The sequence below is a fragment of the Dermacentor silvarum genome, chromosome 1, assembly GCF_013339745.2.
Source record: "Dermacentor silvarum isolate Dsil-2018 chromosome 1, BIME_Dsil_1.4, whole genome shotgun sequence".
Classification (NCBI taxonomy): Eukaryota; Metazoa; Arthropoda; class Arachnida; order Ixodida; family Ixodidae; genus Dermacentor; species Dermacentor silvarum.
The window spans coordinates 183,569,534-183,588,641 of NC_051154.1; the positions used below are offsets into that span (position 1 = coordinate 183,569,534).

The following is a 19,108-nucleotide window of genomic DNA, read 5'->3' on the forward strand; positions in this document are numbered from 1 at the left end:
TGAACCTTCAAAAAATTTTGGAGGTGGTGTAGGGGGCCCTTTAAGAGGTTTTGTTTTTGTTTTTCTGGTGGGGTAAATCATGTGATCATCATCATCAGCCTATATTTTTGTGTCCACTGCAGGACGAAGGCCTCTCCCTGCGATCTCCAATTACCCCTGTCTTGCGCTAGCGTATTCCAACTTGCTCCTGCAAATTTCCTACTTCATCATCCCATCTGGTTTTCTGCCGACCTCGACTGCACTTCCCTTCTCTTGGTATCCATTCTGTAACCCTAATGGTCCACCGGTTATCCATCCTACTCATTACATGGCGTAGGATGATAGCAATGTTAAATCATCTGATAGCAATGTTAAATTTGTAAAAATATGAAATGCCGCTTAAGATGCAAACATGTTATCAAAGCTGAATTTTGCTGACTGCATGCCAGCCATGGTGGCTCAGAAACTCGACCTGCTTTTGTCATGTCTTCCATTTATGCAAGAGTGGATGCATATCGGCAGTAGGCAAAGTAAAATCTTTATTAGTGATTACTACACTTTGCTGGTAGTTAAATAAGTGCACTTTAATGCACTGTAAAGCCAAAGCGAATACTTTTCCAGCAATAAGTGTGTTTTTAATAGCATGAAGCTGGCCAATATTTTTTACACTGCATACCTATGGATGTCAAACTAGATGGAACATAAATGTATGTGCTGAGTTCTGTCATGTTTCTAATCGCTAGCCGTTATTTCATGAAAAATGTTGTGGGGGATTTGAAAACGGAGAATAAGTCAGAATTCACGAATATGTACTAAGCAACTACGTGTTAATTTATTCAACTATTCTGCTGTGCTTGTTCTTGAGAATCTGTGCAACAGCTCAACATTGTGGAGGTTGAGCTTGAAGGGGCCCTGAACCACCTCTCGGGCTTGTTGAAATAACATAGTCCGCGGGTAGCATACGCTGTTGTGAACATCTCGGCCAAGTTCTTGATTTGGTAACATCTATTCAACACCAAAAGGGCATGAAACGTTTAACGGTGGCAATGTTTCTTGATGTGAAAGGCGCATTTGATAATGTAGCGCACCAAGCAATCCTCGATGCTTTGATCAATGTGGGAATTGGTGGCCGTGCACTGCGCTGGATTCACAGCTATTTGGAGGATAGATCCTTCTTCGCACTTACAGAAGATGGAATGACATTCCACCATTTCACCAGCAAAGGTGTGCCACAAGGCGGAGTGTTGAGCCTCACGCTCTTCAACGTAGCACTGCTAGGCCTTGTTGGATCATTGCCAAGGACGGTTCATATATCCATCTATGCAGATATCTGCATCTGGGCGGCCGGCGTAACTTGTTCCGCAGATACGAGCGAGACTGCAGAAGGCGGTCACACAAACATTGTCCTATCTGCGTATGAAAGGCCTAGAATTATCCTCCGAAAAGTGCCGATTAGTCGCATTTACGCACAAAACAATGACTCCATATGTTATACGCATAAATGGACAAGTAATTGCTTACGAAACAAAACACCGTTTCCTTGGAGTCATCATCGATCGTGATTTGTCTTGGACGCCACATATTTCATATATGAAAAAGGTTGACTGCAATAGCACATGTATTCAAATTTGTCGGCGGAAAGTCTTTAGGTGCATCTGTGCAATCGATGCTACAGCTGTACCGTGCATTATTTATGGGCTTCCTAAGATACAGCCTGCCCATGCTGGGAAGCACCAGTAAAACGAACCTTCGAACACTCCAGAGTATGCAAGCCCAAGTTCTACGGACGTGCCTCGGCCTCCCTAAGTGTGCATCCACAGCGGCCACAATCGCCATAGCACGTGACCACCCTGTATCAACGTACTTTGCAGTCGACGCTCTAAGAGTGCACATTCGACATGTCGCAAGGATGCCCTTTCAGCATCTTGCTTGCCTGCCAACAACTAGGCCGCATACGAGTTTTAGCCGTCTCCTGACTTACACGGAGCATCCCTACCATCGAATTATGTCCCTGCAGCATGGCCTTCGTTACCACTGTGGTCTCTGCATTCACCTAGAATATGCCTCACCATTCCAGGCGTAAATAAGAAGGCACAAATGCTGTCAGCAGCATTGAAGCAGGCAGCATTATTACTACTACATGAGGTCCACAGTGACCGCTTACATGATTACACAGATGGGTCGGTCATGCACTCCAGTTCAGCAGCTGCTGTATTTGTCCAAGCAAAATCTACAGTATTAAAATTCCGGACATCGCACTTGACATCGACGACGGCTGTCGAACTTACACTGTATGCAGCAATAAAATTTATCGACCAGGAACCGCCCCAGAAATGGTCTATCTTCTGCGATTCCAAGGCCGCCCTCCAGAGTTCGCTCTCTGCACTACGCCGTTTACCCCACGAACGATTTGTCGCGGACACACGCGAAATTTACCATGAGGCAGTTGACAAAGGACATGACATTTTCTTTCAATGGCTGCCAAGTCACTGTGGTATTTTTGGAAATGAGCAAGCGGATGCAGCCGCTCGATCTTCACATACCAGTACCGATTGCGTCGCTATCCCTATGTCCAGAACAAACACAGCAAGAAAGCTCCGTGCGCTTGCTCGCGAGCTTATGTTAGCCCACTGGAATTTAACGGACTTTAAAAACCAGTGCCTTTGTTCCCTGGATCCTAATCTGAAGCTCCACCTTCCACATGGCTTACCACGACGGGAGGTAACTCTCATTTGTCACCTAAGACTTGGAGTAGCTTTCACCAACGCGTACTCCTACCTGATGGGAATGGCCACAAGTCCAGATTGTGAAACTTGCAGGTGCAAAGAGACTATAGCACATATTCTGTGTGATTGTCGTCGTTTTAGTGCACAAAGGAAAGTCCTCAGAACCACGCTCGACAAGATAGACAGCCGTCCCCTTGCGGAAGCCAGAATTCTTGGTCCCTGGTCCCAGCCGACGTCGGAACGAACTGCTTTAAAACCGCTAGTACGCTTTTTAAAAGAAACAGGACTTCATGAAAAACTATAGAATTGTGCGGACAGATGTTTCTTTTTTTTTTTTTTTCTTTTTAATCTTCTCTTGTTTTCTAATCTTTTCTGCCTTTATCCCATCCCCCCGTGCAGAGTAGCCAACCGGAAACTTAAGCTGGTTAACCTCTCTGCCTTTCGCCTCTTATTTTCCTTCCTTCTCGGCCAAGTTCTGCTGTCGCACGCAAGCGGAGCGCGAAGTCGCCTTTTTCTCGAATGCTCTCGTTTCAAAAACACCATGATCCTTGCTCTATACTGCGTGCTTTATTTTGCGGTGCCGCACGTAAGTGCAAGCAGTGCTGAAAAATCTGAGTTATGTATATCAAAAACTGCGCTTGAGAAATACTAGCCTTGGCCTCAAGTGAAAGGGCATCTCATTTAGTACTGCTGCCTATACGACCTCTACCATAGCACGTGCGTCAGGGGGCGTTGGTGGCAACAAAAACACCAAATCAAGTATTGCACACACAATAGAAAACTATACAGCGTAAAATGCCTGTTACGTTGCACTTATAAGTGTGCACCCTACTACCTCTGCTCAACACTGCATTTGCCAGCTTATGGTGTCTGTGATCTGGTAGTGCATCTTGGATATTCATGACCAGCTAAACTCGCTTCTACCAGTGAGCTTCAGTGGTCGCTGTCTTTTGTGTGGTGCACTATTTAAAAGCTGCACCTGTACACAACTGCATGTAGTTCAACCATTTCACCACTGGCTTCCATTTTGTTTCCATTTATTGCCTTGGTCTTCATTTGCGAGAGCATTGAAATTTTATGGCGTTATCTTGGATAAGCATGCTTCGGGACATAAAGGCTAATGCATGGTGTTCTGTGGACAGGATATTAGGAAAAGTAAGGTACTTCCTTGAATTGACTATTCAACCCCCCCCCCCCCCCCCCTTAACGAAAGCCTATCCTTTATAAACACCGCTTGATCACAAGGTTGGTTTTTCATGTGTTTGCCGAAATTTCTGGTTACAAAAAGCAATGTGACAAAGTGTGACTTCACATAACCACTACATGAGAGGTTCACAGGAAAACGAAGGCCTTAATATTAATTTGTAGAACAAGGAATGTCGCTGAAGCCATTGTTTCTACAATGGGACTTGTCTTTGTCAGGGCCCCTTTGTTTTAACGTTGACTTCAGCAACATTCAGTGTTCTACTACAGGTAATCACTTTACAGAACCGGAGTTGTTTGCATTTAATGTATCCATGGAAAATGCAAAAGCTAGATCTTTGCAAACAATAAATTCTTGGTACATACGGTACGTAAAAATTAGGGTTCTTGCTTTTACTTAGCCAGACTACAGAAGTATTGTAATGGTGCACAATGTAAAACTACAGTTTACCATTGCAAAAGTTATTTTGAAGCTGTAAATATAAATTTTCTTTAATACTTGCCTCAACTTTATGTACATTTTTTTTTTTTTTTTTTTGTAACTTGTCATGACTTATTTCTTCATGTTGCAGGATCAATTGTCTCGGCTACTGATACGGCGGTTTCCCGAGTTGGTACTCCTTTTTCCAGAGTTGGAGTTACCAGAGTATCAGGTAAAAATTTATTCCTCTAGTTACTTTATTTTACACTGGTGACTAACTAGCAAAATAACAGGGATCAGACCCAGATGTCCTTTTCAACTGTGGCCTCAACTGTGCGACCCTTGCCCATGGTCGCTGCTTATGCACCTTAGTCTTCTTTATTTGAAACACACTCCCGCAGCTACCAGAATTGTCAAGGTACACCAGCTTCAAGAACGTAAACTTTCTGGACAGCATGCGCAGTAATGAGACCGAAAGCCAGCCTCGGACAGCACATTCAGAACAATACGTTGCGACAAGGAAACTGTCAAATCAGCCATGTTAGCTTCCAAAAAAATATGTAGTCAATCGTGATTGTGCACCAGGGTGAGATATTGTGCAGGTTTGATTGTGATGCGCCAAGGGCGCAGTGCAGAAGGCGCAAGTAGTAATTTGTACTTGGTGGGGAATATGTCATAACTATGCACTAACCACAAAGTGCGAAGTTGTGTTGCTTTAAGTACACCACCATCACTAAAGAAATGCAACGCTTTGAATGTTGCCTACAAGATTCCTTGAGTTGTCTTGCTTTTTTTTTTTTTTTTTTGCATACTCATGCATAAGAAACAGGACGCACATAAAATTGTCTTTTTCATTTTTTGAGTGAAAGAAAATTCTGGTTCTTTAGCATGACTGCAATAGGGGCTAGCCTGCAGCACCTAAACACGGAGTGGCGCAATGCGTTAGTACCACCTACGTCCGTTCCTGCAATATGTGTGTTCCTGTTTGCCACTGGCTGCTTTTACTAGCTATGCATCTTCCTGTCCGTGGTCTTGCATTCGTTATTTCTGCAGGCATATCAGAGAGTCTTGAGACAGTTCTTCACTGGGGTCCCATTTCAAATTTTGTTCCATACATTGCAACGTGGTAAATGCCATCTAGGGAATGTTCCACCGTAAATTTTTTCAAATTGGATCACTCTAAAAGGAGGTAGGAAAAATTAAAATGTTGCATATCCACTTGGTAAAGCAATGAACGGGGGGGCTACTTTTTGGACATTCATGATTGCATATGCATGCTGCTAGGAGGCAAGCTTCACTTCTAATATAGGCACTCCCTCCTTTTGCTTTGACTAGCATCCACATGTGACATTCTTTCTTTGTCTTCTCTCATGCCGGAGCTGAAAAACGACGTCATGTTCTTGGCATGAACGAGCCTTGCCGCTATTTCTTTCTCATCTCCATGATTTGCAGAGGAGTGTACTTCCAATGATGGTCTTGTCCATTCTAAATATCTTTTATAACTTCTCACATGCATAGCAGACATGTACAGCTATCTAATGATGTACTCAAATATATTTTTTAACCAACCACCAAGGCTACTTTTTTTACCTTGAACACGAAGCTTTTTGAAAAAAAAAAAAAAGCTTTGAGCACATGTGCGAGAGTAAAAGATTCTAGTCACTCCAAAAAAAACTACAGCACGGCTATACAATTATGGGACTGCATAGTAGAGTCGAATCTCGTTAATTCCAACTTTCGGTTTATTCGAAATGACGCTTTGGTCCCGTCAAAGTTATGTGTATTCCAATGGACGAAAATGCCGGGTAATTCAAACGCGCAAGCATTTGAGACGATTAATTTGAACAATCCACGCTCAGACTAAGCTCTCGGCAGCGCAGCAAATCATGCAGCGATTGTCTGACCCCGCCATAGAAGAAAAGATGAGAATCAACGCCGCCCGTGAAGAAAAAAAAACAGTGTCAAACCATTATGAACCCTGATCAAAGGACTCTGGCACGGGCACCCGGACCGTATCTTGAAAGTGATCTGCGAAGTGGACAGGGGGTGCCGACTGGTGATCACGCGGACCGTATCTTGAAAGCGATCTGCGAAGTGGACAGGGGGTGCCGACTGGTGATAACTCCGAGCGCTGTATTTTCGCCGCTGCTTCTGTGTTGAAGCGTCAGGCGGCGCCAAAGTAAAGTCGCTCGCTGCTGCGGGCTCTATCTTGAAAGCGATCGTTTTAAGCGGGGGACGGAAGCACGGATGGACAGTTTTATCGTGGGGTAAGCATAGAATTGCTTATGCATTTAAAAACCGTGGCAGAAATTTTACCTCTTTCAAATGGCAAGGTCGCCGTTTCTGCGTCGCACCGTAATGCCTCAGCCACACAAGTGGACTGCGGTTCAAAAGAGCGATTTGGTCCGTCATGTGGATCGGCCTTTATGCGGACCAGCCCGCCCGCCCTATTCGTACTCGCGCCTGATTCAGCCGGACCGCTTGTTTCGCAATATCGTCTGCACGCGTCAGCTCTCGCTCGTACTTGTTTTGGTCAGCTTGGTTTGCGATTGTTTTTTTTGCAATGACAAGTCTAAACAGAGACGTCCCGACAGACACTCGTTCGTTTGCTGCTGTTATTGGGAAGCGAGCATTGGCCGATGTGGCGATTTCGTGGTCCTTGATCGCTGTGTGCTTGTGCGCTGTGATATTTCATGACTCGCACCATTCATGCATCATGCTATGGTGCACGAATACTTCGAGAACAAGCCCTTCTTTTAATTCGAATAAATTTTCGGGCCACTTCGAGTTCGAATTATGGAGATTCAACTGTAGCAATGTTGGGGGCGTGAATAGTACTTGGAGGAAAACAAAACTAAAAATTGAAAAGTTGAGGGTGTGTTTATTATGCGAATGCATTCATTACGCGAATATATATGGTATTTATGGAGTGGTGCACAGAAGTTTGTTGCCTACTAAATAAGAGTTGGTTTGCAACATACTGAGGCACTCTTTCGTGTGAAGACGAGCCTCATTGGTTTCTGCTCTCCGACTGTTGGCCTTGTTTCTTTGTTTACTGTAGAGCATAGTGTGTAATAATAGACAGTTTTAGTTTAGCGTTCGCGTAATAGCGGGGTTACGGGAAATAGCGTTACCGTTCCGCAAACGAACTTTGCAGAAAGAGAGTTTTAGTATAGCGTGATAGCGTAGTTTACGTGCGGGACGCTATTCCATTACGCTTTGAATTTCGCATACACAGGGCACCTAATTCTATGTGTGTGTGCGTCCGGAAAGTGCGATAGGCAGCGCAATGGAAGCCAGGAGCGCGTTGTATTTTTACTTCACATGTCCGTCGATCTGCAATGAAACAGACAAGCAGTACAAGCTGTCTACCATAGCCTCCGAAATCCTCCCATCTCAGAGGCCATATGCCATCGTCGCACCTATCTCCCGGGAGGACTTTAGCGACAGATGGCGCTCGCATCTCAGAAAAAATTTCTCTCGTTAAGCTTAGGCGTGTTCGAAACGAGAAGCGATCTCGAAAATTCCTCAAGATTAGCCATAACACTCTCTTGGCGAAGCGGCATGAGACTAAGCAAAAGCCGTTTACGCAGTCATTTGCTACGAACGAAGTGAATTCTACAAAAACAACGCCAAATTCAGTTCGAAGTGGGCGACCGGGACCGCCGCCATGTTTTACGTACACCACGCTAACACGGTAACGTTAACTCTGAGAAATAGCGTGCGCGCGGTAAACGGTATGGCTCGGTTAGCGTTCTGCGCATACGCACTTCGATCCCGCTATTCCGTACGCCCGCTATTACGGTAACCATGCTAAACTAAAACTGTCTAATATTCTGCACCGAATGGCTTCACACTCTTCTACTGCTACAAGCAATTTGAATCGACATTTTTTTTTACTCCAAAATTTCAAAACAAGTTTTTTGCTGCTCTCGAAATTGCTTGAAATCATAAACTGGCTTGGCAACTACTGATACCTAATGGCATGAACGTAGTATAGTATTATGCTACTGCCCTCTAGCAAACTGCATCTCAAAAAAGGGCATAATCAAACAAGTATGTTACGAGTCCAAGATCTGTATTTCACTATGTGTTGTTCTAAATACTCTATTTCAGAAGTTCAACAGCCTTCTGAAATCGCAGTGGGAGCTGTTTGCTTTCGAGATCGAATCCTGCGGACCACAGCTGAAGACAACATTCTGTGAAGAGGACATGCTAATAATTGTATGTGTTGAGACTTGTTCCGTTTTTAATCATGGCTGCAAAGCTCTTGCATGATTTTTCTTGGAAAATATGCTTACGACATGCTAGAGAGCAATGTGGTTATACAGTTACAATCGTCCATAGTCTGAAGAGAGCTCTTGGAGCTGGTGTCTCTACAGCGTGCTGGCCATGTGTGCAGAAGCACGTCAACACGCTTGTTAGAATCGGGTAACTACCGTAATCAGACATTGTGAGCAGCGGATATCCAGAAAATTTTCATACAGCAGACCGAAAATAGGCATTTTCAACTTTTTGACGTGTTCAACGCATTAACTCCCCTAAGCTTGGCCGAGACACTCTTCCACCAAAGAGGGTCGCTATTTAGTAACTTTTGGATCGAAATGAGTTTGTACCCATAGAAATTCAGGGGAGCCAGCTGGGACTTTCGGTCAGGATTGAATTGACCGAAAAATCGAATCAACCGGAATCAAGTTAACGGAAGTCGACTCCATAACAAAATTTCAAGGTCAGAGTGATTTATGGGCCCTTGGATTATTTTGTGGCCCCCATGTTGCTGCATATCAAAGGATGAAAATTTTGGTGTGTCATTGTTTCTGCTAAGGATGTTGTTTCATTGTATTATGATACATGTATCACTTATAATGCTTTGCAACCCTACTTTTGCAGGAGTATGCAGTGGGTACATCTGGAGACCTGGATGTGCTCCTCATGAAGGTTACGCAGTACAGCTATGCCCGCTGCAGTCACCTGCTTCCCATTAAGGCAGTCTTTTTTCCCCAGGTAAATGTGTTTGCGAAATATATTTTTAAAAATCACCATTATATAAGTAGTGATTTATCGAATGGCAAGTAGGTATAAGTCACAAGTGCATACTGTCAAGATGTGCCTTTTTTTGGCAGGCAGAGTTGAAAGCCCTGAAAATTCTTGCGTGTGTTGTGCAGCACAGTTACTAATATTTCAGACACTGAGTTAATCACAAATCTTAAGCTGTGAGGGGACAGTCATTTATGCTCATTTTACAGTAATAAAAAAGATGATCGACGACAGAGATAAAAATACTCTGGTTCCTTTAACTTCTTTGTTACTGCATGGCACACTCTCCAAATTTGAACACGGCGAAATAATTGGGCATTCCAGCGTTTGAAAATTTTATACTGAGAAGACTTAACTGTCATACCTATTTTTAAACAATCCTCCACTCAACCAAGTCGAGTGCATCGCTGGCCTTCGACTGGTGAAGATGCTACACTTCTCAGTTATTGCAGTGGGACGTCAATGAAGAGCAGTTGCCGCTTCTTTCAAGATGTGGCGCTGCCGTCCACTTCTTCGAGTAAAGGTGGAGAACCGAGTGGAGGGATGTTCATAATTTTTTGCAACACCACGCAGAGCACTAAACAATTTACAGTTTCATAATTCAAGGCGAGGGAATATTTAGCATTCACCTGTCATGCAGGACAGAGACATGCTGTCAAAATGCCACAAAGTGCAGATGCTGTGTGCAACCTTGACTGTCTGATGCTGGCAGTTCTGGCAATGTTTGAATTAATTTTGGAGCCTTGAGTATAGGTTTATTGATCACATTCTCATAGGGATATACAGATAAGTGGAATATACAGAAAGTGGTATTTAGTGAGAACACTGCAATGGGAGCTTTTGTAATACACGTAGCAGAAAGGTAAAACCAGCGATTGCAAAACTTTTCAAAAGTACATCTGTCGCTTGGTGATATCTTAACGTAACTTACATGCGAGGATTAGAACCATTCAGAAAGAACAAATTAGTAAAAGGTTATCATTTATATTTGATAAAGAGGTCATCTCAACACGCGAAAAAAATTGTGTAATAACTAATCGAAATCAACTGTTCATAAGTGAGCGAACTGCATGTTTAAGAGATAATAATAAGGGCGAGTTCTTAAAGGCTAGGGTGTCCATACCTTAAAGGGATACTGAACAAAAATATGAAAAAATGAGGGAAGCATCGAAATTCGACTGGGAAGGCGCGACTCTTCCGATAAGCAGTGTTTATTTTACATATTTTTTAATGGATAGATGTATTTTTGAAGAATTGTGAGCACGGCGGCTACACGCCTACCGCTGTGTCGTCATGTGTGCTAGCTTGCAGCAGCAGCAGGTGTTGTAACAATGTGTTGAAGTTGTTTCGAAATTGTGAGCATTAAAGTTTCTGAACACTGTACAGAAACCAGGTGGCGATATACACACGCCGATACATACAGTCGACCCTTGTATAGAACACATAGTACACATAGAACGCCTGTGGTGTCTGTTCAGCGTTTGTTCCAGTCCACCTTCTACTTTCGCCAGTACTGTGGTGCATCCACTGCAGGTGCTATATGAAGTCTCCCATAGTGTTACACGGAATTTGCATGACCAGATGAAAAGTATTGAAGGGCCCTGCTACTACGATGCCAGAGCGCCTTTTCGCTGACATACCACAGCTCTGCAGCAAAGCAGGGTTCTTCTGAAATTCACCGTCTTGGAAGTGTTTGGAACACAAAAGGTCACGCTTTGACGGTACTAATGTTGGCTGCGATAGGCGTGCACTGCAAATCCATACCCTTTGAAGCTTCGGCTCTACCAGAAAGGTAGGACACTGCTTGTCTCGCCCGAGGATACTTTTCTCACAGCCTTGCGTGCACCAGCATAGAGGCATTCTCCTGCGTTGTGCCAGGTGCTTCACTGATCACATCAATCGTATCATCCAACTAAATCGTATTATCAGGAAAGGAAAAATAAACTTAATATGCAGAATCGTATTAACGAGATTTCACTATATGGGGCTGCGAGCAACTGTACAGTTGAGAAGACGTTCGCTGCCGACCGGCGCTATCGATGCGGGTGAAGGAGACGCGGGTGATGGCTCACACGCAGCTATCTGGCACAGACGTCACAGAAATGTCACTTCCTCTAGTTCACGGTGCGGCTGCTAAAGGGCATATATTGCAAAAAATGCATTAAATTCATTATTTTCTGCTAGTTTCTGCCTGAAAACAAGGTTGTGTCAACCACTTTCAGCACCCAAGCTTTCATTTATGCTAAAAATCTTGGCGGCCAAACTATTATTCAGTATCCCTTTAGTGGCAGCCTAACTCCTGTTTTCTTTCCATAATTAGTATTGTGAGCGCGACCCATGACTGACTCTTCATCTCTACACATGATCATCACTTGTAGAAATTCCTCATCTGTATTTATCATCATCAGCCGCACAGCTTGTTCTTCATCGTAGCTCGAGCTCGGCTGGAATAAACAGTTCCCTATAAGTAAGGTGCTTTTCGTACCCCCGAGACCTCTCACCCGTCTCACTGGAGCTTGTGGGTTCTTGGTGGCTCACGCGAGACCAACCACCGCGGGTTCGAGCTTAGCGAGCCACAGGGCCGCGTCAGCCCTCACCTCCAGCACCGCTCGCGCGCGAGCTTAGAGGCCTCAAGGGGCTACCGAGCGACGCACGCAAAAACACAGTAAAGCCCTGAATTAACGGAAACCGTTTATTGAATCCGTCAGCACCAGCACTGCACAAACGCCCGCGCGGCGGGGAACCGAAAAGGTCTCGCACCAGGGCGAAAATACAATAATAGGCGCCGATAGCACGTCGCAGCGAGAGCACAGGCTCAAGCTGGGACACTCCGCTTGGAAAAGTCCCGGTGGCTATGCTACTTGCTCTGTCGATAACCAATGGGTCAACTCGCAAGAGCTCGGGCAATATCCTTCGGCTTAGGCTTTCGGCAAGTGCGGCTCGGCGTGGTACGACCTCGCGCAAGCACTAGGCACCGCTCGTCGGCTTAGCGTCGAGAAAGGATCAGCACAAAGTACGCACTCCCCACACGGGCAAAGGCACCGTGCGCGAGCTCCAGTCCTAGTCGCAAAGGCGGCGGCGGACGAGAGGAAAGCATTTACGTACCGTGCGCTGGTCCCGGAGCTAAGAGAGCTACGCTCCGCCGCTAGCAGCCGACGCGGCTGCGTAGTGACGTCAGCACCCCGCCCTCACTTCAAACCACCGCGTGCAAAGCGCCACCGTGGGAACTGGTTAGAAGCGGGACGGGGAAAAGGCGGGGGATGGCAGAACAGGTGAAGCCCGCGCAATGGCGCCGGCGCCTCCCTCTATCCCCACAAGTTCCACTCGGGTTGCCGCATACCAGCTACTGCCATGCCTGCTCAAGACAATCTGAGCATGTCAGATACTACCACCCCAGCACAGCCATCGCCATCCGTCGGGACCATCCACAACCTCCACCGTGACCCACCAGTCTTCGCTGGTCTGCGGGGAGATGACGTCGAGGAATGGCTCTAAAACTACAACCTGGCAAGCGACTTACTCACATAACTCACAGAAGTTGCAAAATGTACCCTTCTACCTCACCGATGTCGCGAAAACCATGTTTTGGAAGCCTGATCTCCCCGACTGGGAAATGTTCACACAGCAACTTCGTCAGTTCTTCGGTGCTTCCGCTGTCCGCACTGAGATAGCGAAGAAGCTAGGTGAGCGCATCCAGTTCCCCGGGGAATCGTACGCATCACACATTGAGGATGTGCTAGCTTTGTGCAAATGTGTCAACGCCACCATGTCTCAGATCGACGGCATACGGCATATTTTTAAAGGCATAAACACCGTCACCTTTAGCGCACTCGCCACACAATTTCTGCCACCGTCCAAGATGTAATCGCCACTTGCCAGCACCTAGAGGAACTTCAATCTCTACGGCTATGCACGGATAACACAAACCTTCCTCTGCCTTCAGTAGTAGAATTTCACACGATCATACATTACAGTAAAGACCACTTATAATGTAACCGTTTATAGTGCAGAACTGGCTACAACGCGGCCTTTTCCAACTTCTGTTTACCCTCGCATAGAACTCCATGTATACGCATACTGCTTACAGTGCAGCCCCGTGAGACGAAATACCAGTTATAATGCGGCTTCCGCGGGAAAATCTCGCCGACAAGGGTGGCAGCGAGCACGCTTCCCAACAAAGCGCGTGCTCCCAGCCGGCGTATGCATATTCAATGCAATAAGACTCTCGTTAATTCGGACTTATTTAGCCACACATCGGTTAATTCAGACTACTTTCGGAGCTCGCTGAGCGAGGAGCACCGCAAATGTGCGACGCAAAAGAGCAAGAACGGCACTAGCGTCAAACCAAAACAAAGCGGTGGAGTCCGCATCGCCACAGCCATCAGTTGGAATCGTACGTGAACGATAGCAACGCCGGAACGCTTCGAGCCTATTTGTGTCTTTGAAGCCTGTATTCTTGCGTTTACCGCCGCGCATAACACCGCATTGGCCGCGGGCTTTCGTAACTGCGTAGTCGTCATCCACGATCGCATCGATAGCGGCCACGGTTTTCTCCATAGCGGTTACGGCGAACAGTAGTTTCGTTTTTACTCAGTTAGCGTCACGGAGAAAGAATAACAGGAGGCGCAACTCGTCTCCTTCTCGCGTCGTCATAATGTCACGCTGGAGCGCGGCGGCGGACATCGTGACAGTGCCCAACAGTGCGGGCAGCGTTGTGCTCTGGCATCATACTACGTGGCAGCGCGCAGTCCCGTGGGCCGTATCTTGAAAGCGATCTGCGTGGGGGCAGATTCCACGCAGTGTAGGTGCGTCTGCGGCTCGTGGCTTTGTGTGTGTTGCGTGTTCTCTGCGCTCAGTTTGGGTTGAAGCGATAGACAACAGCACGAAGTTCACTTCGCTCGCTTCTGCAGCGACGCTTAACTGCGCGTGTCCGCGCTCATCGAGTGTGATGTGTTCATGTTTGCCTGTGGACGCTGACACCATGTTTGTTATTTAGTTAATAACCGAATGTTTACAAGGTTATACAGACTATAAAACTACTTTTCTTACTTTGTATAGCTCATCGCAATCGATACTTCGGCTGTCGGGCGAAACTACTTTTTGTCGCACGTAAGAATTAAAATAATATTGTGTGCAGTTCAACACTACTCCCATTTCTCAATTTTTCCTGTTTCCTGGCTCTTGCGTTTCCCGGCTCTTACGTTTTTTTTTTACGGTCCCGCGAAAAACGGAACAGCGGGGTTCTACTGTATAATTAAATTGAGTTTCCCCGCAAGGTAGCTATGTATCGCATACTCTGATCACTACTTTTTAGAGTGCATGATGATAAGGATAAACAAATACTCGTTTTTTTTTTTTTTTTTTTTTTTTTTTGTTACGCCGAAAAATTTGAAAAAGCATGAAGTGCAGTTTTCTATACGCGCATGGGTAGGCTTGCAAATCGTCTGCTCTTTCCATACGCGCCTGGCTATGATCGCAGATCGTCTGGTCCTTCAAGTGCTCTTCAAGTTTCTTGCTCTTATTGCCGCATAAAAAGCATGTGATCTTAAATTTAAGTCTTGAAAAAAATATTTATACCATGACAGTCTATAGGCATTTTATTGCTTGAGTGCAAACCACGCTGGCGCAAATCTTTTTGCGGCCCAGCGCATACGGCCAGTAGCAGACGACGCCGGGCGCCGTCGGAGAGCATTTTTTTTTTTCTTCCATGACCGCGGCCATGCGCTAGAGCACTGCACGGGCTCGGGCTTACCCGAAAGCCCGGGCTCGGGCACGGCGTGTGCTTTTTGACCCGGGCCCGGGCCGGGCTCGGGTTTTTTGACGCGGGCCCGGGCCGGTCTCGGGCTTTCTGCGAGTTATTCTCGGGTTTCTCAACTCTGAAAAACGTATTTTTCGGTCTCGGGCCGGGCGGGTAACGTAAATTATTTCCGGGCCCGGGTCTCGCCATAAAAGTTTTGATCGGGCTCGGGTGGGCCGCCCAATGTAAAAACGGGCCCGCGCCGGGCCCGGGATGAAAAAATCGGCCTGTGCAGTGCTCTACCGCGCGCACCGCTCCGGCCCTGACCGTGAGCGGAGTAGTTCCTTACGTTGCCGCAAAGGGTGCTGCGCCAACGTTCACCACCAGCGCGTCTCCTCCTCTCCCAGCGTGACATTATCACAAGTACTCGCGCTGGCGCCGGCCCAGAGTTTCGCCTCCTGTTATTCTTTCTCCATGGTTAGCGCCTCAGCCGCGTGCCTAAAAAACTGCGTAGTCGCCATCGATGATCCCATATATAGCGACCACAGTTTCGACTGCCAGTTGTTGCAGCGAATGGTAGGTAATTCGTCCAGACTTGGTGCATGCGTCGGGCGCGTGCCTTCAGCACCGCAAAGTCGCTGTTCATAATCGCGTCGATAGCAGTCACGGTTTTTTCCGCAGCGGTTGCGGTAACCAGTTGTTTCGTTTTGACTTGGTGCAAAGCTGTCGAACTTGAAAGAGCACCGGCTATATCGCAGTTATGTTTTCGCCAGGTTACTCGCGAAAACGTAATTGCGATGTGCGCGCGATAGTACAAAGCGTGTCTAGATGCTTGGTCTACATGTTTTGCATACGTGCAGGGCTTGAAAATTGTTTTGATTATACAGTTAAACCTGGTTATAACGAACCTCCATATAACGAATTCCTGGATATAACGAAGGTTTTCTATTCCTGGCCAATACTCCATAGAAGCACATGTATTTGAGACCTCTACATAACGAAGTGGCAGTGGGAGACCCCCTCGAAATAACGAATTTTCCCCGCCAACAACTTAAGAGTTTTCGTCCCAAATTTTGTCATTTTTGCCCGAGCAGCAACTGGAAGCACCTTCTCCGCCGCGACGGAGAAGGTGCTTCCGTGAATTCACGGCGAGGCGAGAGCGAGCGCACGTGTGTGTGCATGCGTGCGTGCGAGTGTGCGCGAGGCGGGCCTGCATCCCTCGTCCCGGCGATCTTGCCGCCGCGGGCGTGACCTTTCCCCCTCCCTTCATTCAAACCTGATCCCCACCACTTCTCTGCAGCTGGCCTAGCCCCAAAGCATGAGGTGTGCGGTACTGTAAAGGATTTTTTTTTCCCCTCTTTTTTTGGTCACGGAAAACGGGTGCGCGTTACAATCGAGAACCGTATTTTCCGGTCTATAAGACGCACCCCCCTCAAAACAGCAGAAAAATTGCCACGAAAATTCAGAAAAAAAACACGTCTTATACACCAGAAAATACGGTAAATACGGTAAGTATTTCTTTTTCGAATTTTCGAGCCGAACCTGCATATAACGAAATCCTCTTTATAACAAAGTTTTTCGGAAATTAGTCAATTTTGTTATATCCAGGTTTAACTGTAGTGTGGTACCGCTTATAGTGCAGATATTCGCGACTCCGGCAACTTACGTTATAAGCGGTCTACACTCCATATTATTCGGGAGGAACTTCACGGGCGGTGCTTCTTCTGTGCGACAGAACCTGGCATTGCCCTTTCTCCGACCGGCTTACGCAAGATAATCAAGCAAGTGATCGCCTCTGCGTCGCATCTAACGTGCTCCTACAGCCCCTGCTCTCGACAGGTGCTAACATATGCCGACGTCGCAGCGCTCCCTCCGGTCAACGCGGCCCCTCTGCAAACAGACCACTATGTATGTCCCTGTGGCTTCATTGTCGCCAGCAGTGCACATACAGCCTTACCACTCCGCTCCACTTCCTGCTCGATCCATTTGGTACTACTGTGACTACCGCGGGCATATCTCCCGGTTTTGTCGACGGCGTAAACAGGATCAGCAATGTGGTTATACACTCGAAGAGCGAACAGGTGTCCGTCCAGCAACGGACTACCAGAGAACCTCCTACCACTCTTCATTTCACCGATCCCCCCTCTCCTCCGTACCCTCCCAACACGTCTCTCAATTCTCGACAATCTCGTCGCAGGTCTCCTTCACGTCCTCGTTCCGTATCACCTCTCCGACTTGCTTCTCTTGTCTCCAACGCTCACTCGGAAAACTCCGATGCAGTTTTAGGAGGGGAAACTGCATCCACCGGACAGCCTACAATCCCTCCAGAGCAAACGTCGAACTTGTCAGTGTTTGCGAAAGGTGTGCCCGTCGAAGCTCTCATTAACACAGGTGCCGCCATTTCTAATAGTCGGGCAGACTTTTGTTCCCGCCTCCGGAAAGTGATGACTCCTTATTGCGGCCCGTCTCTTCGTGCAGCGACCAACGCCGTTATTCGTCATATCAAGCAATGTACAGTTCCAGTATTCATTCCTGAAATATGTCATGACATTGTTTTTGCTGTGTTTCCAGACTGTTCCCACGAAGTTATTTTAGGATGGGATTTCTTTTCAGCGTTCGCTGCTATCTCTTGTCGTGAGCGACTCGTACACCTGAATGCCACCGGTTACTCTCTTCCTGATTATCAAGAACGCATGCACCTCGTCATCTCCTCTGAATATGTTCTTTGGCCATCTAGAGGAGAAATTATAAGCGTCAATTCCAGTGATATTCGGGATGGCAACGTTCTCATTCTTCCCTGCGGTCATACGCTATCTAGAGGAATTCTTATTACTCCCGGCTTTGTGGCTCTGCATTCTTCACCGTGTTAAACCAAACTACCGAACTTCGACTGGTACCCCATTGATCAAGTGTCATTTGCACTGTTGCTAGAGTCAAGGTCATCTCCACTCACTGCCTCTTCCACACTGCTGTCAGCAACCTTAAGCCATGACCTGACCCCTGCCCAGAGTGGCGATCTGCTCGCACTATTAGAAAAACACCGTTCCTTGTTCAACAATTCGCCAGCCCTCGGTATGAAAGCTGTGGCGACTCATCGCATGCAAACTGACGGCTCCCGCATTGTTCACCGGCGGCCATATTGTCACGTAGTAGTGACGATGAAGCAAACAGTTGTAAAACTGAATGACGAAACTCATTCTTTATTGGGTGAACCTGTGTCCACAAATACAAGTTACACTGGAAGCACACGATAGCGGCGAAACACATCGGCTTTTATACATGAGTCATCGAAGGTTCCAGATTATTCCCTGGTGCCCCCATATCTTCCAGAAAGTTCTAGACCATTCGCGTCGGTCATAGTATCAGATTACGTAAGCGTCGGTGACAACGGATAGAAGCATCGATAACGTTCGAGAAACTTCGGAAACATGCAGGCACGTCCTGTGCCTAGCGATAATGTTTAACATTTGTTAGTCGGTGAAAAGCGGTTACCGGTGAAAGATAAACATGTACGCGTGTCAATATCGTGTCTCTCATAAGGAGCACAAAATCGAGGAAAATGTATCGGACATGCTTCAACGGAATATAATTCGACCTTCCTCGAGCCCCTGGTCCTCTCCACTTGTTCTAGTGCAGAAGAAAGATGGTTCAGTGCGTTTTTGTGTCGATTACCGTGCTATGAAAAAATCACCCGCTAGAATGTTTACCCTTTGGCGCAGATCGAGGACGCACTAGATTCTTTACAGGGTGCCGAATATTTTTCTAGTCTTGATCTTAGATCCGGCTACTGATAAATGCAGGTGTCAGTCTGACAAGGAGAAAACCGCTTTTGCCACCCCAGATGGTCTATACGAGTTTAATGTGATGCTCTTTGGGCTCTGCAATGCGCCTGCCACCTTCGAACGCATGGTAGATAATTTCCTGCACGCTTTAAAATGGAAGACCTGTCATTGCTATCTCGACGACGTCGTAGTGTTTTCAACCACGTTCCCAGAACACCTGCAG

At 46.6% G+C, this 19,108-nt stretch overlaps 1 protein-coding gene across 5 annotated transcripts in view; it reads left to right on the forward strand.

Moving 5' to 3' along the window:
- The window catches only part of LOC119436507 (serine/threonine-protein kinase 31-like), a 222,350-nt gene that overhangs the window by 147,277 nt on the left and 55,965 nt on the right, over positions 1-19,108 (forward strand). For all 5 annotated transcript variants that reach the window (XM_049658155.1, XM_049658154.1, XM_049658156.1 and 2 more), the window contains 3 exons: positions 4,481-4,561; positions 8,446-8,553; positions 9,220-9,333. In XM_049658155.1, coding sequence (XP_049514112.1) covers positions 4,481-4,561; positions 8,446-8,553; positions 9,220-9,333 — 303 coding nt within the window. The remainder of the gene's footprint in view (positions 1-4,480; positions 4,562-8,445; positions 8,554-9,219; positions 9,334-19,108) is intronic.